Source organism: Tachyglossus aculeatus, chromosome 7 (assembly GCF_015852505.1).
Source record: "Tachyglossus aculeatus isolate mTacAcu1 chromosome 7, mTacAcu1.pri, whole genome shotgun sequence".
Classification (NCBI taxonomy): Eukaryota; Metazoa; Chordata; class Mammalia; order Monotremata; family Tachyglossidae; genus Tachyglossus; species Tachyglossus aculeatus.
In genome coordinates, this window is record NC_052072.1 from 23,855,988 (window position 1) to 23,873,686 (window position 17,699).

Below are 17,699 nucleotides of genomic sequence, written 5' to 3' on the forward strand. Positions count from 1 at the left end.
GGTAGAGATGAATTTACATGGGGAGAGAGGAAGGAAAGGAGGTGAGGGAGGAGGCTGATGGTGAGATAAGATAAGGGCTTGGGTCAGCAGTGGTAGCCTTGTGTTTGGAAAGGAAAAGGAGGCTTCTAGAGATAGTGTGAAGAGAGAACTGACATGATTGGTGGCAGACTGAATATGCAGTTGAACGAGGGAGATGAGTCAAGGATAATCCCAGGGTTATATGCTTCTGAGATGGGGAGGATGGTGGTGCTGTCCGCAGGGATGGGAAAGTCTCAGGGAGGACAGGGTTTGGGAGAGAAGATGAAGAGTTCTGTTTTGGACGTGCTAAGTTGGAGCTGTCAGGAGGACATAATAGTAATAATGGCATTTATTAAGTGCTTACTATGTGCAAAGCACTGTTCTAAGCACTGGGGAGGTTACAAGGTGAACAGGTTGTCCCACGGGGGGCTCACAGTCTTAATCCCCATTTTACAGATGAGGTAACTGAGGCCCAGATAAGTTAAGTACTTGCCCAAGGTCACACAGCTGACAATTGGCAAAGCCGGGATTGAACCCATGACCTCTGACTTCAAAGCCCGGGCTCTTTCCACTGAGCCACGCTGCTTCTCTAACAGGCTTAGGGTTAGGGTTAACAGGACATCCAAGTAGAGATATCCTGAAGGCAGATGGAAATGCAAGGCTGAAGAGGAGAGAGGTCAGGGCTGGAGAGGTAGATTTGGGAATCATCCAGGCAGAGATGGTAATTGAGCCCGAAGGAGCAAATGAATTCTCCAAGGGAGTGGGTGTAGATGGAGAATAGAAAGGGACCTAGAACTGAACCTTGAGGACAGAATTAAAAGGCTGAAACAACTGGCAAGGCCAATGGGCATGGATGCCAATAAGGATGGAAAAGTATTGTTGTTGGGCAGAGAAGAGAGCAGGTGAGGGTGATTTGGGATGGGTGAGGTCAGCCTGGTGTCTTGATTTCTACCAGCAGCACTCTATATAGCTCAAACACAGGAGTAGTGTAAGCAAACTGTCGAGGTGACCTAGGCCTGAGGGATGGTGGGATGAGAGCAAGGAGGGGAGAGGGTGGTGTTGAGGGTGGATTTGTGTCAAGAGAAAATAGGTTGGGTAAGGAGCTCAAATGGGGCTTGATGACTTTGGAAAATTAGAGGGGGTTGAAAGATTGGAGGACTCTATGGGGGAACAGGTTAGTTTTGTGTGAGGGAGGGAGAGAAGGCAGGTGAGGAGGTTGTGGTCATAGAGTGCAAATTGAGTTGGTGAGGTTAGAGATTGTTCAGTGATTAGAGGTGATGAGGTTGGGTATGAAGTGGTGAGGGGGTGAGGTGGAGAGGAGCAGGAGGTTGCTGGAGCTGAGGAATGAGAAGAAGTGAGCAGAGAGAAGGTCTTCAGGAACAACCACGTGGATGACTGGATTCTGCCTCTTCACTAGTGAAGCAGCGTGGCTCAGTGGAAAGAGCCCGGGCTTTGGAGTCCGAGGTCATGGGTTCAAATCCCGGCTCTGCCACTTGTCCGCTGTGTGACTTTGGGCAAGTCACTTCGCTTCTCTGGGCCTCGGTTACCTCATCTGGAAAATGGGGATGAAAACTGTGAGCCCCCCCGTGGGACAACCTGATCACCTTGTAACCTCCCAGTGCTTAGAACAGTGCTTTGCACATAGTAAGCGCTTAATAAATGCCATTATTATTATTATTACACAGAAACTGTCCCAAGGTCACCGATGATTTGCTTCTTGCCAAAAACCAATGGCATCTACTCTATCCTAATCCTCCTCAACCTCTCAATTGCCTTTGACACTGTTGGCTCCCACCTTCTCCCGGAAACATTACAATAATAATAATTATAATAATGGCATTTGTTAAGGGTTCACTATGTGCCTGGCACTGTACTAAGCACGGGGGTAATAATAATGATGGCATTTATTAAGCGCTTACTATGTGCAAAGCACTGTTCTAACTGCTGAGGAGGTTACAAGGTGATCAGGCTGTCCCGTGGGGGGCTCACAGTCTTAATCCCCATTTTACAGATGAGGTAACTGAGGCCCAAAGAAGTGAAATGACTTGCCCAAAGTCACACAGCTGACAATTGGTGGAGCCGGGATTTGAACCTATGATCTCTGACTCCAAAGCCTGTGCTCTTTCCACTGAGCCATGCTGCTTCTCAACGTGGTTAGATAGGGTAGATATAAGCAAATCAGGTTGGACAGTCCCTGACCCACATGGCGTTCACAGTCTCAATCCCCAATTTACAGATGAGGAAACTGAGGAACAGAGAAGTCAAGTGACTTTCCCAAGGTCACAGAGCAGACAAGAGGTGGAGCCGGAATTAAATCCCATAAACTTTTGACTCCAGGCCCCTCCTCTATCCATTATGCCATGCTGCTCAGTTTCCTGGTTCTCCTCCTATTTCTCTGGCTGTTCCTGCTCCCACATTCCTCCTCTGCCTCTCATCCTCTACCTATGGGAGTCCCTCAAGTTTCTTAGAGCCAATGATGTGGTGTTTCTGTGTTATGTGGGCAAAAAGTCATTAAAAGTTTTTGAGGCCAAAACAATGTTTTAGAAAAATAATCCAGGCAACAGACTGAAGGATGAAGTGGAGAGGAGAGACTGAAAGCAGGGAGATCAATGAAGGAGCTGATAATAACTGTGCTATTTGTTCAGCACTGAGTATGTACTAAGTCCAAAGATAATCGGGTGGGAAACAGTTCCTGTTCCACAAGGAGCACCCAGTCTTAGAGAAGCAGCATGGCTCAATGGAACGAGCACTGGCTCTGGAGTCAGAGGTCATGGGTTCAAATCCCAGCTCCGAAAGTTGTCAGCTGTGTGAATTTGGGCAAGTCACTTAACTTCTCTGGGCCTCAGTTCCCTCATTTATAAAATGGGGATGAAGACTGTGAGCCCCACATGGGACAACCTGATCACCTTGTAACCTCCCCAGCACTTAGAACCATGCTTTGCGCATAGTAAGTGCTTAATAAATGCCATCATTATTATTATTAAGTAGGAGGGAGAATCAGGATTGAATCCCCATTTTACAGATGAAGAAACTGAAGTATAGAAAAGTTATGACTTGCCTTCCCTCGCCAAAGGCCTCTGCTCCCAACATGCTCTGGATGGGACAGAGAACAGCACTGGCAGGCTGAGGGCTCCACAAAACCCCAGGAAGACTGGTGGCTTCTAGAGAGGCTATCGTGGCTAGGGGTGTGCCTTGGACTCTAAACCACGTGGAGCTTGAAATTCTGCTCCTCTGGCCCGCACTTTCGATTTTTGTTTTTATTTTGGGTAATTGTCCATGTTTTTGATCTTCTTTTAGTGTTTTCTTGTATCATCCTCCCCGATGTGTCTGCCTCCATGCCCCCCTCCCCACTTATATACTTAGATTGGGAGCCCCACAAGGGCTAATCCCACCTGGGTATTCTTTCCCAGCACTTACAGTGCTCTGCAGACAGAAGGCACCTCATAGTAGGCAGACAGTAGGCATATTACTACTACTACTACTAATGAATTGTTGGCCCTTGGGGTGGAAGACTCCCCTCCCCATAGACTGCCTGCATGGGCAGAACCGTTGGCTTTTGGGAAAGTCCCAAGGCAGAGCCAGGTATAAACACTCACTGTTCCTTCTGACGCCGTGCAAAGCGGGCCTCTCGCTTTCCCCTGCATGACCAACCACCCAGATCCATCAGTCTGGGTGATGCAGAGCAGCTGGGGTTGGAGGTCTCTGAGCTGCTGACAGAGGGCAGGGAGGGATAGAGGGTCAATCAATCAATCAATCAATCAATCGTATTTATTGAGCGCTTACTATGTGCAGAGCACTGTACTAAGCGCTTGGGAAGTACAAATTGGCATCACATAGAGACAGTCCCTACCCAACAGTGGGCTCACAGTCTAAAAGGGGGAGACAGAGAACAGAACCAAACATACCAACAAAATAAAATAAGTAGGATAGAAGTGTACAAGTAAAATAAATAAATAAATAAATAAATAGAGTAATAAATATGTACAACCATATATACATATATACAGGTGCTGTGGGGAAGGGAAGGAGGTAAGACGGGGGGATGGAGAGGGGGACGAGGGGGAGAGGAAAGAAGGGGCTCAGTCTGGGAAGGCCTCCTGGAGGAGGTGAGCTCTCAGCAGGGCCTTGAAGGGAGGAAGAGAGCTAGCGCGGCGGATGGGCAGAGGGAGGGCATTCCAGGCCCGGGGGATGACGTGGGCCGGGGGTCGATGGCGGGACAGGCGAGAGCGAGGTACAGTGAGGAGATTAGTGGTGGAGGAGCGGAGGGTGCGGGCTGGGCAGTAGAAGGAGAGAAGGGAGGTGAGGTAGGAGGGGGCGAGGTGATGGAGAGCCTTGAAGCCCAGGGTGAGGAGTTTCTGCTTGATGCGCAGATTGATCGGTAGCCATTGGAGGTTTTTGAGGAGGGGAGTAGTATGTCCAGAGCGTTTCTGGACAAAGATAATCCGGGCAGCAGCATGAAGTATGGATTGAAGTGGAGAGAGACACGAGGATGGGAGATCAGAGAGAAGGCTAGTGCAGTAGTCCAGACGGGATAGGATGAGAGCTTGAATTAGCAGGGTAGCGGTTTGGATGGAGAGGAAAGGGCGGATCTTGGCAATGTTGCGGAGCTGAGACCGGCAGGTTTTGGTGACGGCTTGGATGTGAGGGGTGAATGAGAGAGCGGAGTCGAGGATGACACCAAGGTTGCGGGCTTGTGAGACGGGAAGGATGGTAGTGCCGTCAACAGAGATGGGAAAGTCAGGGAGAGGACAAGGTTTGGGAGGGAAGACAAGGAGCTCAGTCTTCGACATGTTGAGCTTTAGGTGGCGGGCGGACATCCAGATGGAGATGTCCTGAAGGCAGGAGGAGATGCGAGCCTGGAGGGAGGGGGAGAGAGCAGGGGCAGAGATGTAGATCTGGGTGTCATCAGCGTAGAGATGATAGTTGAAGCCGTGGGAGCGAATGAGGTCACCAAGGGAGTGAGTGTAGATTGAGAACAGAAGGGGACCAAGCACTGAACCTTGGGGAACCCCCACAGTAAGAGGATGGGAGGGGGAGGAGGAGCCTGCAAAAGAGACTGAGAAGGGTCCAGCTGGGTGAGCCCCCAGCCCAGGCCCTGACTAGCAAACCTCACCCCAGTAGAAGCAGCGTGGCTTAGTGGTTAGAGCACAGGCCTGGGAGACAGAGGGTCATGGGTTCTAATTCCGGCTCCGCCTCTCGTCTGCTATATGATCTTGGGCAAGTCACTTCACTTCTCTGGGCTTCAGTTACCTCATCTGTAAAATGGGGATTAAGAATGTGAGTCCCATGTGGGACAGGGCACTGTGTCCAATCCGATTATGCGTATACATCTCTATTTCTATTAATTTATATTGATGCCTGTTTTACATGAATTGACGTCCGCCTCCCCAGCTCTAGACTGTCAGCTCGTTGTTGTCAGGGATTGTCTCTTTATTGCAGTATTGTACTTCCCAAGTGCTTCGTACAGTGCTCTGCACACAGTAAGTGCTCAATAAATACTATTGAATGAATGAATGATTAGCTTGTTTCTACCCCAGTGCTTAGGACAGTCCTTGGCACATAGTAAGTGCTTATCAAGTACCATTATTATTATTATTGATACAAGCCTTCCTGGGCGATGGGGCCGCCAGAAGCGGGGCTGGGGTCAGGGTCGGAGTGCAGGGGGCCATGGTGTGGCAACTCAGAGTGGAAGGGTGGCGGAGGTAGGGAGGAGGAGGAGGAGAGAGAGTTCTGTCCCGCTGGGGCCCATCAGAAGCAGGTGTTCTTTGCCCAACAGCAGAGACAAAGTGGCGTAGAGCCCTTCTGGGAAGCTAATCCCAACTCCTCAACAAGAGCAGAAGCACCTGCCCAGGCTTTCGAGCCCCCCGACCTGCCCGGGCCCCAGCCCCACTGGCTTAGGGCCAGACCTTCCCCTGGGTTGTTTACATCCACAACTTTCCCCTCCCATTGAGTCAGCTGTGATGAGGTGGGTCTACGCCACACCTCCTCCTCTCCTCCTCCTCTTCCTCCCCACCTCCGACGGCGGCAGTGGCTCACACATCTCCCCCAGGACTTCCTGTCCCCAACCAGACAGGTGACGCCGGTCTCCGGTCTAGGAGATGCCCCAGGGTTGCCTGTTTTTGCTCACCTCGCCGCAGACCTCCTCATCCACCGCTCAGGGCCGGGACAGGGAGGCAGGCGGCCTATGTCCTCGCCCCCATCCAACGGTCAGAGCTCAGAGCGGGGCCTCCCAGGGCTCCCCTTCTTCTTGGGGCTCCGATGGGCAGCAACAGGATGGGAGCGGCAAAATTCCTGCATTCCAACTTTGGACTGGAGCTCTAAACAGATCCCAAAGAAGCCAACTCCTACCCTAGCTCCCACAGCCTTTCCACGGCATGCCAGGGGTTGGCAGCCTGGCCCGGTGGAAAAGGGCACAGGCCTGGGTGTTGGGAGACTGTAGACCAGAAGCGCATGGTGGCCTGGGGATGTCTGTTAAATTGTACTCTCCCAAGTGCTTAGTACAGTGCTCTGCACACAATAAGCCTGCTCAATAAATACCACTGGTTGATTGATTGATCGAAAGGAGACCTGAGTTTGAATCACCACTCCTTCACCGGCCAGCTGCCTGACCACCGGCAAGTCGCTTAACCTCTCTGCGCCCCCATTTTCTCAGCTGTAAAATGGGGGTGATAGTGTGACTCTGAGCCCCATTTGGCGTAGGGACTGAGTTCAACTTGATGGTGTTGTATCTACCCGAGGATTTAGCACTGTGCTTGACCCATGTAAGTGCTTAGTAAATACTATCGTTGTGATTATGGTAATAATAGTAATTGCGGTATTTGTAAAGCACAGGCACCGTACTAAGCGCTGGAGTGGTTACAAGCAAATCGGGTCGGACAGAGTCCCTGTGCCACTTGGGGCTCACAGTCTTAATCCCCATTTTACAGATGAGGGAACTGAAACACAATCAATCTTATTTATTGAGCACTTACTGTGTGCAGAGCACCGTACTAAGTGAAGTGACTTGTGGTAGTTTGCCGAGGAGCTGGCAGGGTGGAATGAAAGCTTCCAGACTTCAGAAGCCAAAGGGCTGCACCAGTCTTTCCCTTCACCGTCAGCTATCTAACCCTTGATTCTTTTTTTCTGTTTGTTTTATTATGGTATTTGTTAAGCATTTACTGTGTACCAGGCACTGTACTAAACACTGGCTAGATACAAGCTAATCAGGTTGGTCACAGTCCATGTCTCACATGAGGCTCACAGTCTTAATTCTCATTTTACAGATGAGGTAACTGAGGCACAGAGAAGTTAAGGACTTACCCAAAGGCACACGGCAGGCAACTGGCAGATCCGGCATTAAAACCCAGGTCCTGCTGACCCTCAGGCCCGTGCTGTTTCTCACTAAGCCACACTTAGAATGATGCTTGGCATATGGGAAGTGTTTAATTGTTATTGTTATTTTTTCACTTCACTTCTCTGTGCCTTAGTCACCTCCTTGATAAAATGGGGATTAAGACTGTGAGCCCCATGTTGGACATGGACTGCGCCCAACCTGATTATATCTACCCCAGAGCTCAGAACAGTGCATGGCACATAGTAAGTGCTTAACGAATACCATACCAAAAAATAAATAAATTATGCCAGCTTCCAGAGGAGCTGGTACTGTGCAGTTAAAGCCTCCAGCCTTTTTTTAATGTTAATTTTTAAGCACTTACTATGTACCAAGCACCCTATTAATCACTGGGGTAGAGAGAAATTAGGTTGCACATAGTCTCTGTCCCATGTGGGATTCACAGTCTTTATCCCCATTTTGCAGCTGAGGCAACTGAGGCACAGAGAAGGACTTGCCCAAGGTCACACAGCAGACAAGTGGCAGAGCAGGATTAGAACCCAAGTCCTTCTGACTCCCGGGCTGGGCTCTAGCCTCTCTGCCCACCATCCTCTAACCCTCGATCTCGGGAAAGTAACAGCCTTGAAAGGCTGGAGGCCTGGGTTCTAATCCCCTCTCTGGTATGAGAGTTTAAAAAAAGATTGCAAATACCTAGGAGGGTCTAGAATAGATCACCTAAGAGTGCTGAGATAAAATTTAGAGAAGCAGCGTGGCTCAGTGGAAAGAGCACGGGCTTTGGAGTCAGAAGTCATGGGTTCGAGTCCCGGCTCCGCCACATGTCTGCTGTGTGACCTTGGGCAAGTCACTTAACTTCTCGGAGCCTCAGTTACCTCATCTGTAAAATGGGGATGATGACTGTAAGCCCCACGTGGGACAACCTGATCACCTTGTATCCCCCTCCAGCGCTTAGAACAGTGCTTTGCACATAGTAAGCGCTTAACAAATGCCATCATTATTATTATTATTATTATTATTATTATTTTATTACTACCACCTCCTCTCACCTCTCAAATCTGCAGCCAAGACAGGACAAGAAATATCATTTTTCATTAGAGGCCCCTGCTGCTGCTCCCAGCCACAGCCCCCCCGTTTCACCCCGGGACACTCGCCCGTAACAAGGGGAAACTGAGGCTCAGAAGACCGAGCTGGCTCTCTGGGTCCAAGCAGCAGGCCCGGGCTGGGGTCCCTAGGCATTTTCTGATTCTCCAGGCCCCACTGGGCCTGTTCTAGACCTCTGTAGCAACACCCCCTCATTGCCTTAGACTTTTTCATCAGCCATCACTCCACGTAAGCCATTGTGGGGGGCAGGCGAGGGTGGTGTGCTCCACATCAGGTCAGGGGGCCCCGAGATCCCATGTTCCGGCCACACATTTACCTATGGGGGAGACCCCACCAGGTGAGCCCCTTTTCCTCTCCCCCTCCCCACCTTCTTCCCCTCCCCACAGCACCTGTATATATGTTTGTACAGTTTTATTACTCTATTTATTTTACTTGTACATATTTACTATTCTATTTATTTTGTTAATGATGTGCCTCTAGCTTTACTTCTATTTATTCTGATGACTTGACACCCGTCCACATGTTTGGTTGTCTGTCTCCCCCTTCTAGACAGTGAGCCCGTTGTTGGGTAGGGTATATGTCGCCAACTTGTACTTCCCAAGCGCTCAGTGCAGTGCTCTGCACACAGTAAGTGCTCAATAAATATGACTGACTGAATGAAGCCCTTTCCCAGGGGACAGAATGAGAGCCAACTGAAGTCCTGGGCCAGGAAACCAGCCAAGGTGAAAGCGCAGCTCAGTGGAAAGAGCCCGGGCTTTGGAGTCAGAGGCCATGGGTTCAAATCCCAGATCCGCCAATTGTCAGCTGTGTGACTTTAGGCAAGTCACTTCACTTCTCTGTGCCTCAATGACCTCATCTGGAAAATGGGGATTAAGACTGTGAGCCCCCCGTGGGCCAACCTGATCACCTTGTAACCTCCCCAGTGCTTAGAACAGTGCTTTGCACATAGTGAGCGCTTACTAAATGCCAACATTATTATTCCAGCGCTTAGAACAGTGCTTTGCACATAGTAAGCGCTTAACAAATACCATCATTATTATTATTATTATCTCCTGCCAGCTGGACTTCTTACCTTCGGGGCATCCGACTGTGAGGCCACTGTTGGGTAGGGACTGTCTCTATATGTTGCCAACTTGTACTTCCCAAGCGCTTAGTACAGTGCTCTGCACACAGTAAGCACTCAATAAATACGATTGATTGATTGATCAGACAAAACCTGGACGCCTACTGCCCCCTGCTGGGCATTCTTCACCCCGCCACCAACCCTGCCTCTTTTCCCACCTCCACTCCCCCAGGCACATGGTCACAAGCACACGCTCATTTCTTTCTTTCTCTTTCTTTCTCCCTCTGTCTCCCAAAATAAAGGAAATAAATTCCTTTTTTTCACACTTTCCTGTGAGCCGTTGTCCTCCCTCAGTCGGTCTGTCTCTCTCCAAAATAAAAGGAAACAGAAATTCCTTTTTTCCACTCTCCTGTGAGACACAGTCCTCCCTCAGTACAAGAGGTGAGAGGCCTCTCTCTCGCTCTAACGATTGTCTGCGGGGGGGATAAATGGGCGAAGTCCCTTACGGTGCCTCCTTTTCCACTCTCAGCTCCCTCGGGGAGCAGCAGCTCAGGGGCTTTGCTCCCCAGCACCGCTTTGGTGGTGAGCATTTCCTGCACACACACAAATATGTCAGTTAATATTGTACTCTCCCAAGGGCTTAGTACAGTGCTCTGCACACAGTAAGCCCTCGATAAATACAACTGGCTAACTGACATGCACACAGACACATACACACACGTGCACGTGCGTGTACGGATCAACTGGGCCGACTCCATTCCTTCCAGTTTCTTGGCAGCTGCTTCTCCCCATTCCAGGGTCCAGGGCGACCAGGAGGCTCCGCTCCCCTTAGACGAGGGCTCAGCTCCCCGTCATCCCTCTGCCGGCCCTCCTACCTGGCCTTTCCAGACATGGCCCGGGTCAGGATGGGACAGGAGAGACAGGCCAGGGCCAGGCCAGGCCAGGAAAGGAAATGAGCCTCTCCAAGGTCAGGGCCCTGGAGGAGATCTCAAAGGGGAAAGAAAGAAAAAGAATCCTCTCAACTATTAAATTTGTTTAGTAAAGACAGTTTTGATCGTACAAAACAACAACAGTTACAATAATCCGAGTGCCGGACATATCACAGGGGGCTCGAGTCGAGTCACCCAGCCTCCCCCGACGTGGGAAGAGCATTCGGCAGCGCTCCCTGTGCCCGACCGCGCACCCCCCTCCCCCTCTGCCACCCCTCCACCCCCGCCACCGCGGTGGGAGATCCAGAACCGATTACAGCCGATGACCCCTCCTCCCCGTTACTCAGAGGGGAAGCCCGGAAATGAGGGGTCCCGGGGGTCGGCCCCCGACTCCAGTGTCATCCCCAGGTAACAGCGGGAAGGAGGTTTGTACCCGTCCCCCAGGTAGAGCAGCGAGGCGAGAAGGGGAGAACGGCACAGCAGCTGCCAAGGGATCCAAACTGGGGGGGAAGGGGATGGCGGGGGCCTGGGGGAAGCATAGTTAGGGCATCTTTGGTGAGAGCGCTCCTCTGTCTGGCGGCTCCACCAGAGACCAGAGAGAGCAGAGAGTCGGGCGCTGCCTCCGACCCACCGAGGGCAAACCGGAGGCCTGGAGTGCAGCAGAGGATGCTGGGAATGGGGGAAAACAGTCAAAAAATATTGTCCGGGCATCAAAGATCCCAAGAACTGGGAAGCAAAGGTTTAAAAACAATAAGGCTAAAATCTAGAAAAGGGCCGGGAGCAGATAGCCCTTAGGAACGGGGCAGGAGGGGATGGGGGGAGCGAAACACCCCAGCCAAGGCCTTGGCCGGCCCCCATCCCCTCACTAGTTAGCCTGGGCCCCCTGAGGGATGTACCCAGAGCCCAGGAGTCCCTAAACCCCGGCAGAGGGAGATGGAGTGACAGAGAGGGCTGGGATACCCCACCTAAGTTGCCCCAGCTGCCCGGCTTCCAGCTTCTCCTTTGGCCCCACGGGGCTGGGGGCGGGGGAAGGAGAGGAGATTTTCCCAAACAGGCTCAGAAGAGGGGGAAAAAGGGAAGGGGTTGGGCAGAGGCCACGCTGACCAGGAGGCTTCTCCCTCCTCCGCTCCAAGCAGGCTCCCCAGGCTGGTGAGGTGTGGCACTAGGGGCTGGCCCAGGGCAGGAGGACAGGAGACGGGGGACAGAGAGGGCAAAGCGCGTCCAGCCTCTCTGCACACCAGGGAACAGTCCCTAATTCTTGTCCCTCCATCGGAATCCTCTCAGTCCCTTTTGGAGTCCGTTTGGGCCAATCCCTCTACTCTGCCATTCCTCCTTCCATCGGTAATTTATTTCAAAGTCTCTCTCCCCCTCGGGACTGTGAGGTCCGGGTGGACAGGGATGGTGTCTACCAACTCTACCGCACTGTTCTTTCCCAAGCGCTTACAACAATGCTCTGCACCCAGGAAGCCCTCAATAAATACCATCGATTGATTGGCTGACTGATTTGAATCCCTGGGATATTTGGCAACCAGGAGGGCAGGATTGGGAGGGTGGGGGGACAGAGGGGTCTCATTCCACTGCACCAACAGCTATGCAGGACCCACCACAAAGCCCACCCAACCCAGACTAGGCCGGTGTCCAAACAACAGGCCCCAGATCTGCTCTCTCATGAGCGCAAGCGTGCACACATGCACACACACATACGTACACACACTCACTCACTCCTCTCGCACCCGCCCCACCTCACTGGGGCAGCAGTGTCTCCACTCCGAGGTCAAATAGCCTTATGACCCTCTCGCCCTGGCCGGCCTCAGTCCCACCTGTCCCCCCACCGAGGTCCACCTCCAGGTGATGAGTTTGGGCAGAGGGACAGAGGCCAGCTCAAGCGCTCCAGCCCCTGTGGCTCAGTTTCCCAGGCAGCGACCCCTCCCCTCCCACCCCCTAAGAAAGGCAGAAATCTCCCCCAGGTTTGCAGGTGGGAGCTGGCTGGAGCAAGGCCCCCGAGGGAGGGGAGGAGAGGGCGAGGGGGGAGGATGAAACCACGTGGTAACAACCCCTACAGCAGGTCCGAAAAATCTGCAACCAGTTCTTGGCCCTCTGATCCCGCCGCGATCAGGGGAAGGGAAAAAAGAAAAAGAGATTTCACGAGGGCCAAATGGACCAGGGAGGAGAGAAGAGGCAGCGGTGGCCAAGGAAGGTGGGTTGGAGAAGGGGCTCTCTCCCCGAGAGACGGGCCACAGAAGTGGGCAGCAGCTGAAGGGCACAGACGCCTCCTTGCCCGGTGTCTCGGCTCCGTGCAGGCGGAGAGGACGGTTTGGTGTCTCTGCTTTTCAAAAAATAGATTTCTATTGAGAGTTATTGCTTTTCCTCCCCAGGGCGGAGGCGGGGGCTCAGCCCCGTGGGCTGAGCGGGAGGCGGTGGCGGCCGGGAACTCAGGCCGAGCGACTCAGTGGGCGAGGGCAGCTGCCTCCAGGGCCCGGGCTTTCTTCCGCCGCTTCAGAAGCAAGGGGTTCGACGCGTCCTCGATTTTCTTGATCTTGATCTGTTCGTAGTCCACACGCATTGTGGCCAAGGCACTAGTCATCTCCTCCTGCAGGCGGGGAGCGGGGCAGAAGAGTGAGAGACAGAGGGACATACGGGACACACAAGTGAGCAGACGACATGACAAGAGAGGGAAACCGGAGGGAGGGGATTAGGGGATGAAGAGACTGAGGGGAGGCTGGGGATGAGGGGATGAACAGACCAAGTGGGAAGCCCCTGGGAGACCATTCCTCTCCCTCCCGACACCAGGTCTGGAATGGAAGGGAAAAGAGGCCCTGCCACACCGTGGCTCTTCCCCAGCCACCTGGAAACGTCACTGCCCTTCTCATCTGATGAGAAAATGGAGATCCAAGGGATGCAGAGTGGTCTAATAGAAATAGCATTAGAATAGGAATCAGAGGACCTGACTCCTAATCCCGCCTCTGTCACTTGTCTGCTGTGTGACCTTGAGCAAGTCAGTTCACTCTCTGGGCTTCAGTTTCCTCAGCCGTAAAATGGGGATTCGACATTTAGACTGTGAGCCTCATGTGGGACAAAGACCATCTGACCTGATTACCTTGGATCTACCCCAGTGCTTAGAACAGCACTTGACATGTAGTAAATGCTTAAGTAATTCCATTTTTTTTTAAAGTGGGGAGTAGGAGGAGGAGGAGGGGGGAAGCAGCATGGTCTAGTGGCAAGAGCACGGGCTTGGGAGTTGGAGGACGTGGGTTCTAATCCTGGCTCTGCCACTTGTCTACTGTGTGACCCTGGGCAAGTAACAGTAGTAGTAGTAGTAGTAGTAGTAGTAGTAGTAGTAGTAGTAATAGTAATAGTAGTAGTAGTTGTAGTAGTAGTAGCAGCAGCAGTAGTAGTAGTACTTCCTTCCTTCCTCTCCCCCTCGTCCCCCTCTCCATCCCCCCATCTTATCTCCTTCCCTTCTCCACAGCACCTGTATATATGTATATGTTTGTACATATTTATTACTCTATTTATTTTACTTTCTACATATCTATTCTATTTATTTTATTTTGTTAGTATGTTTGGTTTTGTTCTCTGTCTCCCCCTTTTAGACTGTGAGCCCACTGTTGGGCAGGGAGTGTCTCTATATGTTGCCAACTTGTACTTCCCAAGCGCTTAGTGCAGTGCTCTGCACACAGTAAGCGCTCAATAAATACGATTGATTGATTGATTGATAGTAGTAGTAGTAGTAGTAGTATTAATGGTAACAATATTATTATATTATTATAATGGTAATGACACCATTATTATTATTATTATTACTTCTAATAATAATAATAAAAATAGTAGTAATGGTATTTGTTAAGTGCTTACTATGTGCCAGTCACTGTACTTAACTTCCCTGTGCCCCAGAGGTAAGTCCCGATTGCGTCCAGGACTCCAGCTCCCCACTCCTGCTGCCAGACCCAGCTCAGAGCCCTCCCTTCCCCAGCCACCTCCTCGATTCCGAGGAAATCATACTTACCTTGACATCCTCCCACCTCTCCTTATCTTCCTTCAGGACCCGGCTGGTGTGCAGTGGCGTCTGGGGGACTGTCATGGATTGCTTTGAGAGGGAGAGAAAGAGAGGGAGGGAGATTTAAAATCAACAAGAGTGGGTGCCCCCGCCCCGTGGGGTGAACCCTTGCCTTCGACTCACCATGATCCAAGGGTGGTTCATGAACTCTGTGATGGTCATGCGCTGGGTGGGGTCCGTCTTCAGTAAGTTCCGGATCAGCATTTTCACTGGGCCGGCGGGGGGAGAGGATGAAGAAGGAAGAAGAGGATGAGGATGAGGAGAAGAGGGATGCGTCACGGCAGCACTGTGCTCCTCCCCAGTGCTTCCCGCCTCTCCTCTGGGAGCTCCTTGCTCGGCTCCTCCTCCCCGGCCTTCCCCGCCTGCCCATCCCACTCCTCTACAGGCTCCGGTCCGCGCACCCACTCCCCAGCTGCCCTGGCTGCTCAGTCCTTGCCAGCCGAGCCCCTCGCCCTGCTCCTCCGCCTCGGCTCCCCGACTGAGGGCCAACCTCAAGGGGGTCGGGGGAAGAGGGTCGAGGCAAGGACAGAGGCGTCCCCCACCTGCCCTGCTGAGTCACTGAGTCTGCAGGGCCCCAACCTCGGCCCACTCACAATTCTGGGTGAAAGCAAACAGTCCCACGTGTGAGGGCACACGCGCACACAGTCACGCACACGTGCTTTACACCCAGCCCCACACCCACCAGGCCAGGCTCCTACCTTCTTCGGACACCTCCGACCACTCCGGGTTGGGAAACTCATACTGGCCCATCCGGATGCGTGACTTCATGCCAGGAGAGATGGCCAGCCCGTGGTTGGAGTAGAACGGGGGGTACCCACACAGCCTGGGCCCGCAGAGGGTGAGAAGTACCACAAAGGGATGGTGTGTTAGAGGGGGGTCGCCCTGGGCGGCACAGGGGGGTGAGGAAGTGGCGGGAAAGCGGCCTGGCCTGGCTCTGAACCTCTCACCCCTCTGACGGCTCAGTGACAATGGGGTACACACAGAACCCAGCCAGGCAGAGAACTCGGGGTTCCAAAACAGCGAGGTGGTGGGGACCTAGGAGCCAGAACCTGGGTTCTAGAACCAGCTCGGACCCTCATCTGTTGTGCAAACCGAGGCAAACCACTTAACCTCTCTGGGCCTCCCTTCTCGCTTCCATCCAAGAGATTACAATTCCTGCTCTTTCTCCCTCCTGAGCCTGGTGTTGGGGTAGGGGTAGTGCCCAGTCTTGATAATGCTATATTTATGCCACCGCCTGGCCCCGAACCCCAGAGTATGTCGGTCATTCTGGCAGCCAGCTCCGGTGTTGGCTCTCGGTGGCCATTCCCTCCAACGGGCTGGGCTCCGCCGGGTCCCGGGGCGCAGGGGCAGAAGAGGGGCCCCCAAGAAATCCACCACATGAACTGACTGGGACAGGGCTAGTTGCTCCCTCCTCGGGTCCCCTTCCCCCACATTACGCCTCCCTCCCATCCCCGGCAACTATCCCCCAGGGCCCAGGGCAGAGAGCCCTGGCTCCTGAGGGGTCTAGCACTCACAGGATGTACATGATGACTCCAAGGGACCACATGTCACAGGATTTGTCGTACTTCTCGGGTCCCAGCACTTCCGGAGCTGCAAGCCAAACGGTCGGCCCGCGATCAGCCCCGCGGCCAGACCCTGCTGTGTCGTGGGGCTGGCCAGAATGCAATGCCCCCGCCGGGCAGCCCCCTCCACAGACAGACTTCTTCTCCACGTCCCGTTGGAATGATTGGATGAAAGGAAACTCCCAAGGGACACCAAGGGTCGGGGGGTGGGAAAAGTCTGTTTCCCAGAGAGGTTCAGACCAAAGCATCCCCCTAGCTTCCGACCCGGTGGGGGGCAAAAGAACGGAGGAGCCCAGGGATGACCAATGGGTTGACACTTCCCCATGCCGCCCTCGCCCCTCGCAAATCTCCAGGGGTGGAAAAGACCAAAAGGGGTCATCTTGGCCACCCCCCTAAATCCGGGCAGGCCTCCCCGGCAAACAGCAAAGAGCCTTACTTTCTCTGGGCTCCCTGGATGGAGGTTTGGGGCCTCACGTGCCTAAGTCTTACCCACGTAGTAGGGGGTGTAGCAAGGGGTAGTCAAAGAGTTGTGAGTGGTGGTCTCCTTGGCAAAGCCGAAGTCGGTGAGTTTGAGAATGGCATTGGGCCGCTTGGAGGTGTAGAGGAGGTTCTCTGGCTGTGGGAAGAGACAGGAGCTGAACCCCAAGCCGGCCCCACAAGCGAGGAGGGGTGCGAGGAGATGGTGTATTTCTGGGGTCTCCCGGGGGTAAAGGGGGCCTTTGGAGATTCTGAGCAAGAGGTCGTAGGTCAAGCCCACCCCGACGACAAGACCAACCACCGGACCTGGGGTTGAAGGAAGTACCAAACGGCAAGCCAGCCCCAAAGAGCTGCAACTGGGCGTATGCAGCGGGAAGTGGGAGTTTCCTCTGCCTCCCATCTGCCCCAGTCCTCCTTAACCCCCATCCTCCACCTCTCTGGGCTCTAATATGGGCAACAACACCCCTGGGGACAGCCCACATAGGTACCTTGACATCCCTGTGTGCAATATTGATTGAATGTAAGTACTGGATCGCTTCCCCAATGCTCTTCATGATCTCTGATGCCTCTGGAAGGAGGGAGATGGAAAAGGAAGGAGATGGAAAAGGAGGGAGATGATGGAAAAGGAGGGTGTATGACAGGAAACAGACATACACACACGCTTCATTTAACTTCAAGTCTTTTAGAAGCAATCTCTGCTTACCCATGCCAAAAAACTGACCCGACCCGACCCTCCCCTCCTCCAAATGAGGGCCCTCAAGCTGCCCTTTCTCCCCTCGCCCACCCCCAGGCAGCCAGCATAAAACAAGGGTGGGCAGCGCACAGTAGAGAACGGCAGATCCGAGGGGCCTAGGGTCTGGAATATCTGGGGAGCCTACTGCTGGTGGGGAGCCAGGGCTCCAACAGAGAGGACAGGAAACCCCTTCCCCCCACCCATTTCCCTCCCCAGGCAGGCAGGCTGGTTCCCAAATCACCGGATGGGCACGGTGGAGGGTGTGGGGTGGGCCTACCTCTTTCTGTGAAGGCCTGGTCGCCCCGGTCCTGGATCCGGCTAAACAGCTCCCCGCCATCCAAACTGAAACAAGTCCCACGGGTGAGACTGGGGGCGACGGGTCTGGAGGTGACAGGCTTGATACCGCCGGACCTCCCACCAGGGGGGTGGGGG

General features: G+C 53.2%; 1 protein-coding gene across 1 annotated transcript in view; it reads right to left on the minus strand.

Annotated features, from left to right (window-relative positions):
- Window positions 1-11,866: 11,866 nt before the first annotated feature.
- The window catches only part of MAPKAPK2 (MAPK activated protein kinase 2), a gene marked incomplete at its 5' end in the record, with an annotated part of 73,759 nt that continues 67,926 nt past the window's right edge, over window positions 11,867-17,699 (minus strand). Inside the window, 8 exons of the mRNA XM_038749630.1 lie at window positions 11,867-13,028; window positions 14,445-14,525; window positions 14,619-14,704; window positions 15,194-15,318; window positions 16,010-16,085; window positions 16,547-16,673; window positions 17,023-17,102; window positions 17,545-17,609. Coding sequence (XP_038605558.1) covers window positions 12,885-13,028; window positions 14,445-14,525; window positions 14,619-14,704; window positions 15,194-15,318; window positions 16,010-16,085; window positions 16,547-16,673; window positions 17,023-17,102; window positions 17,545-17,609 — 784 coding nt within the window. The remainder of the gene's footprint in view (window positions 13,029-14,444; window positions 14,526-14,618; window positions 14,705-15,193; window positions 15,319-16,009; window positions 16,086-16,546; window positions 16,674-17,022; window positions 17,103-17,544; window positions 17,610-17,699) is intronic.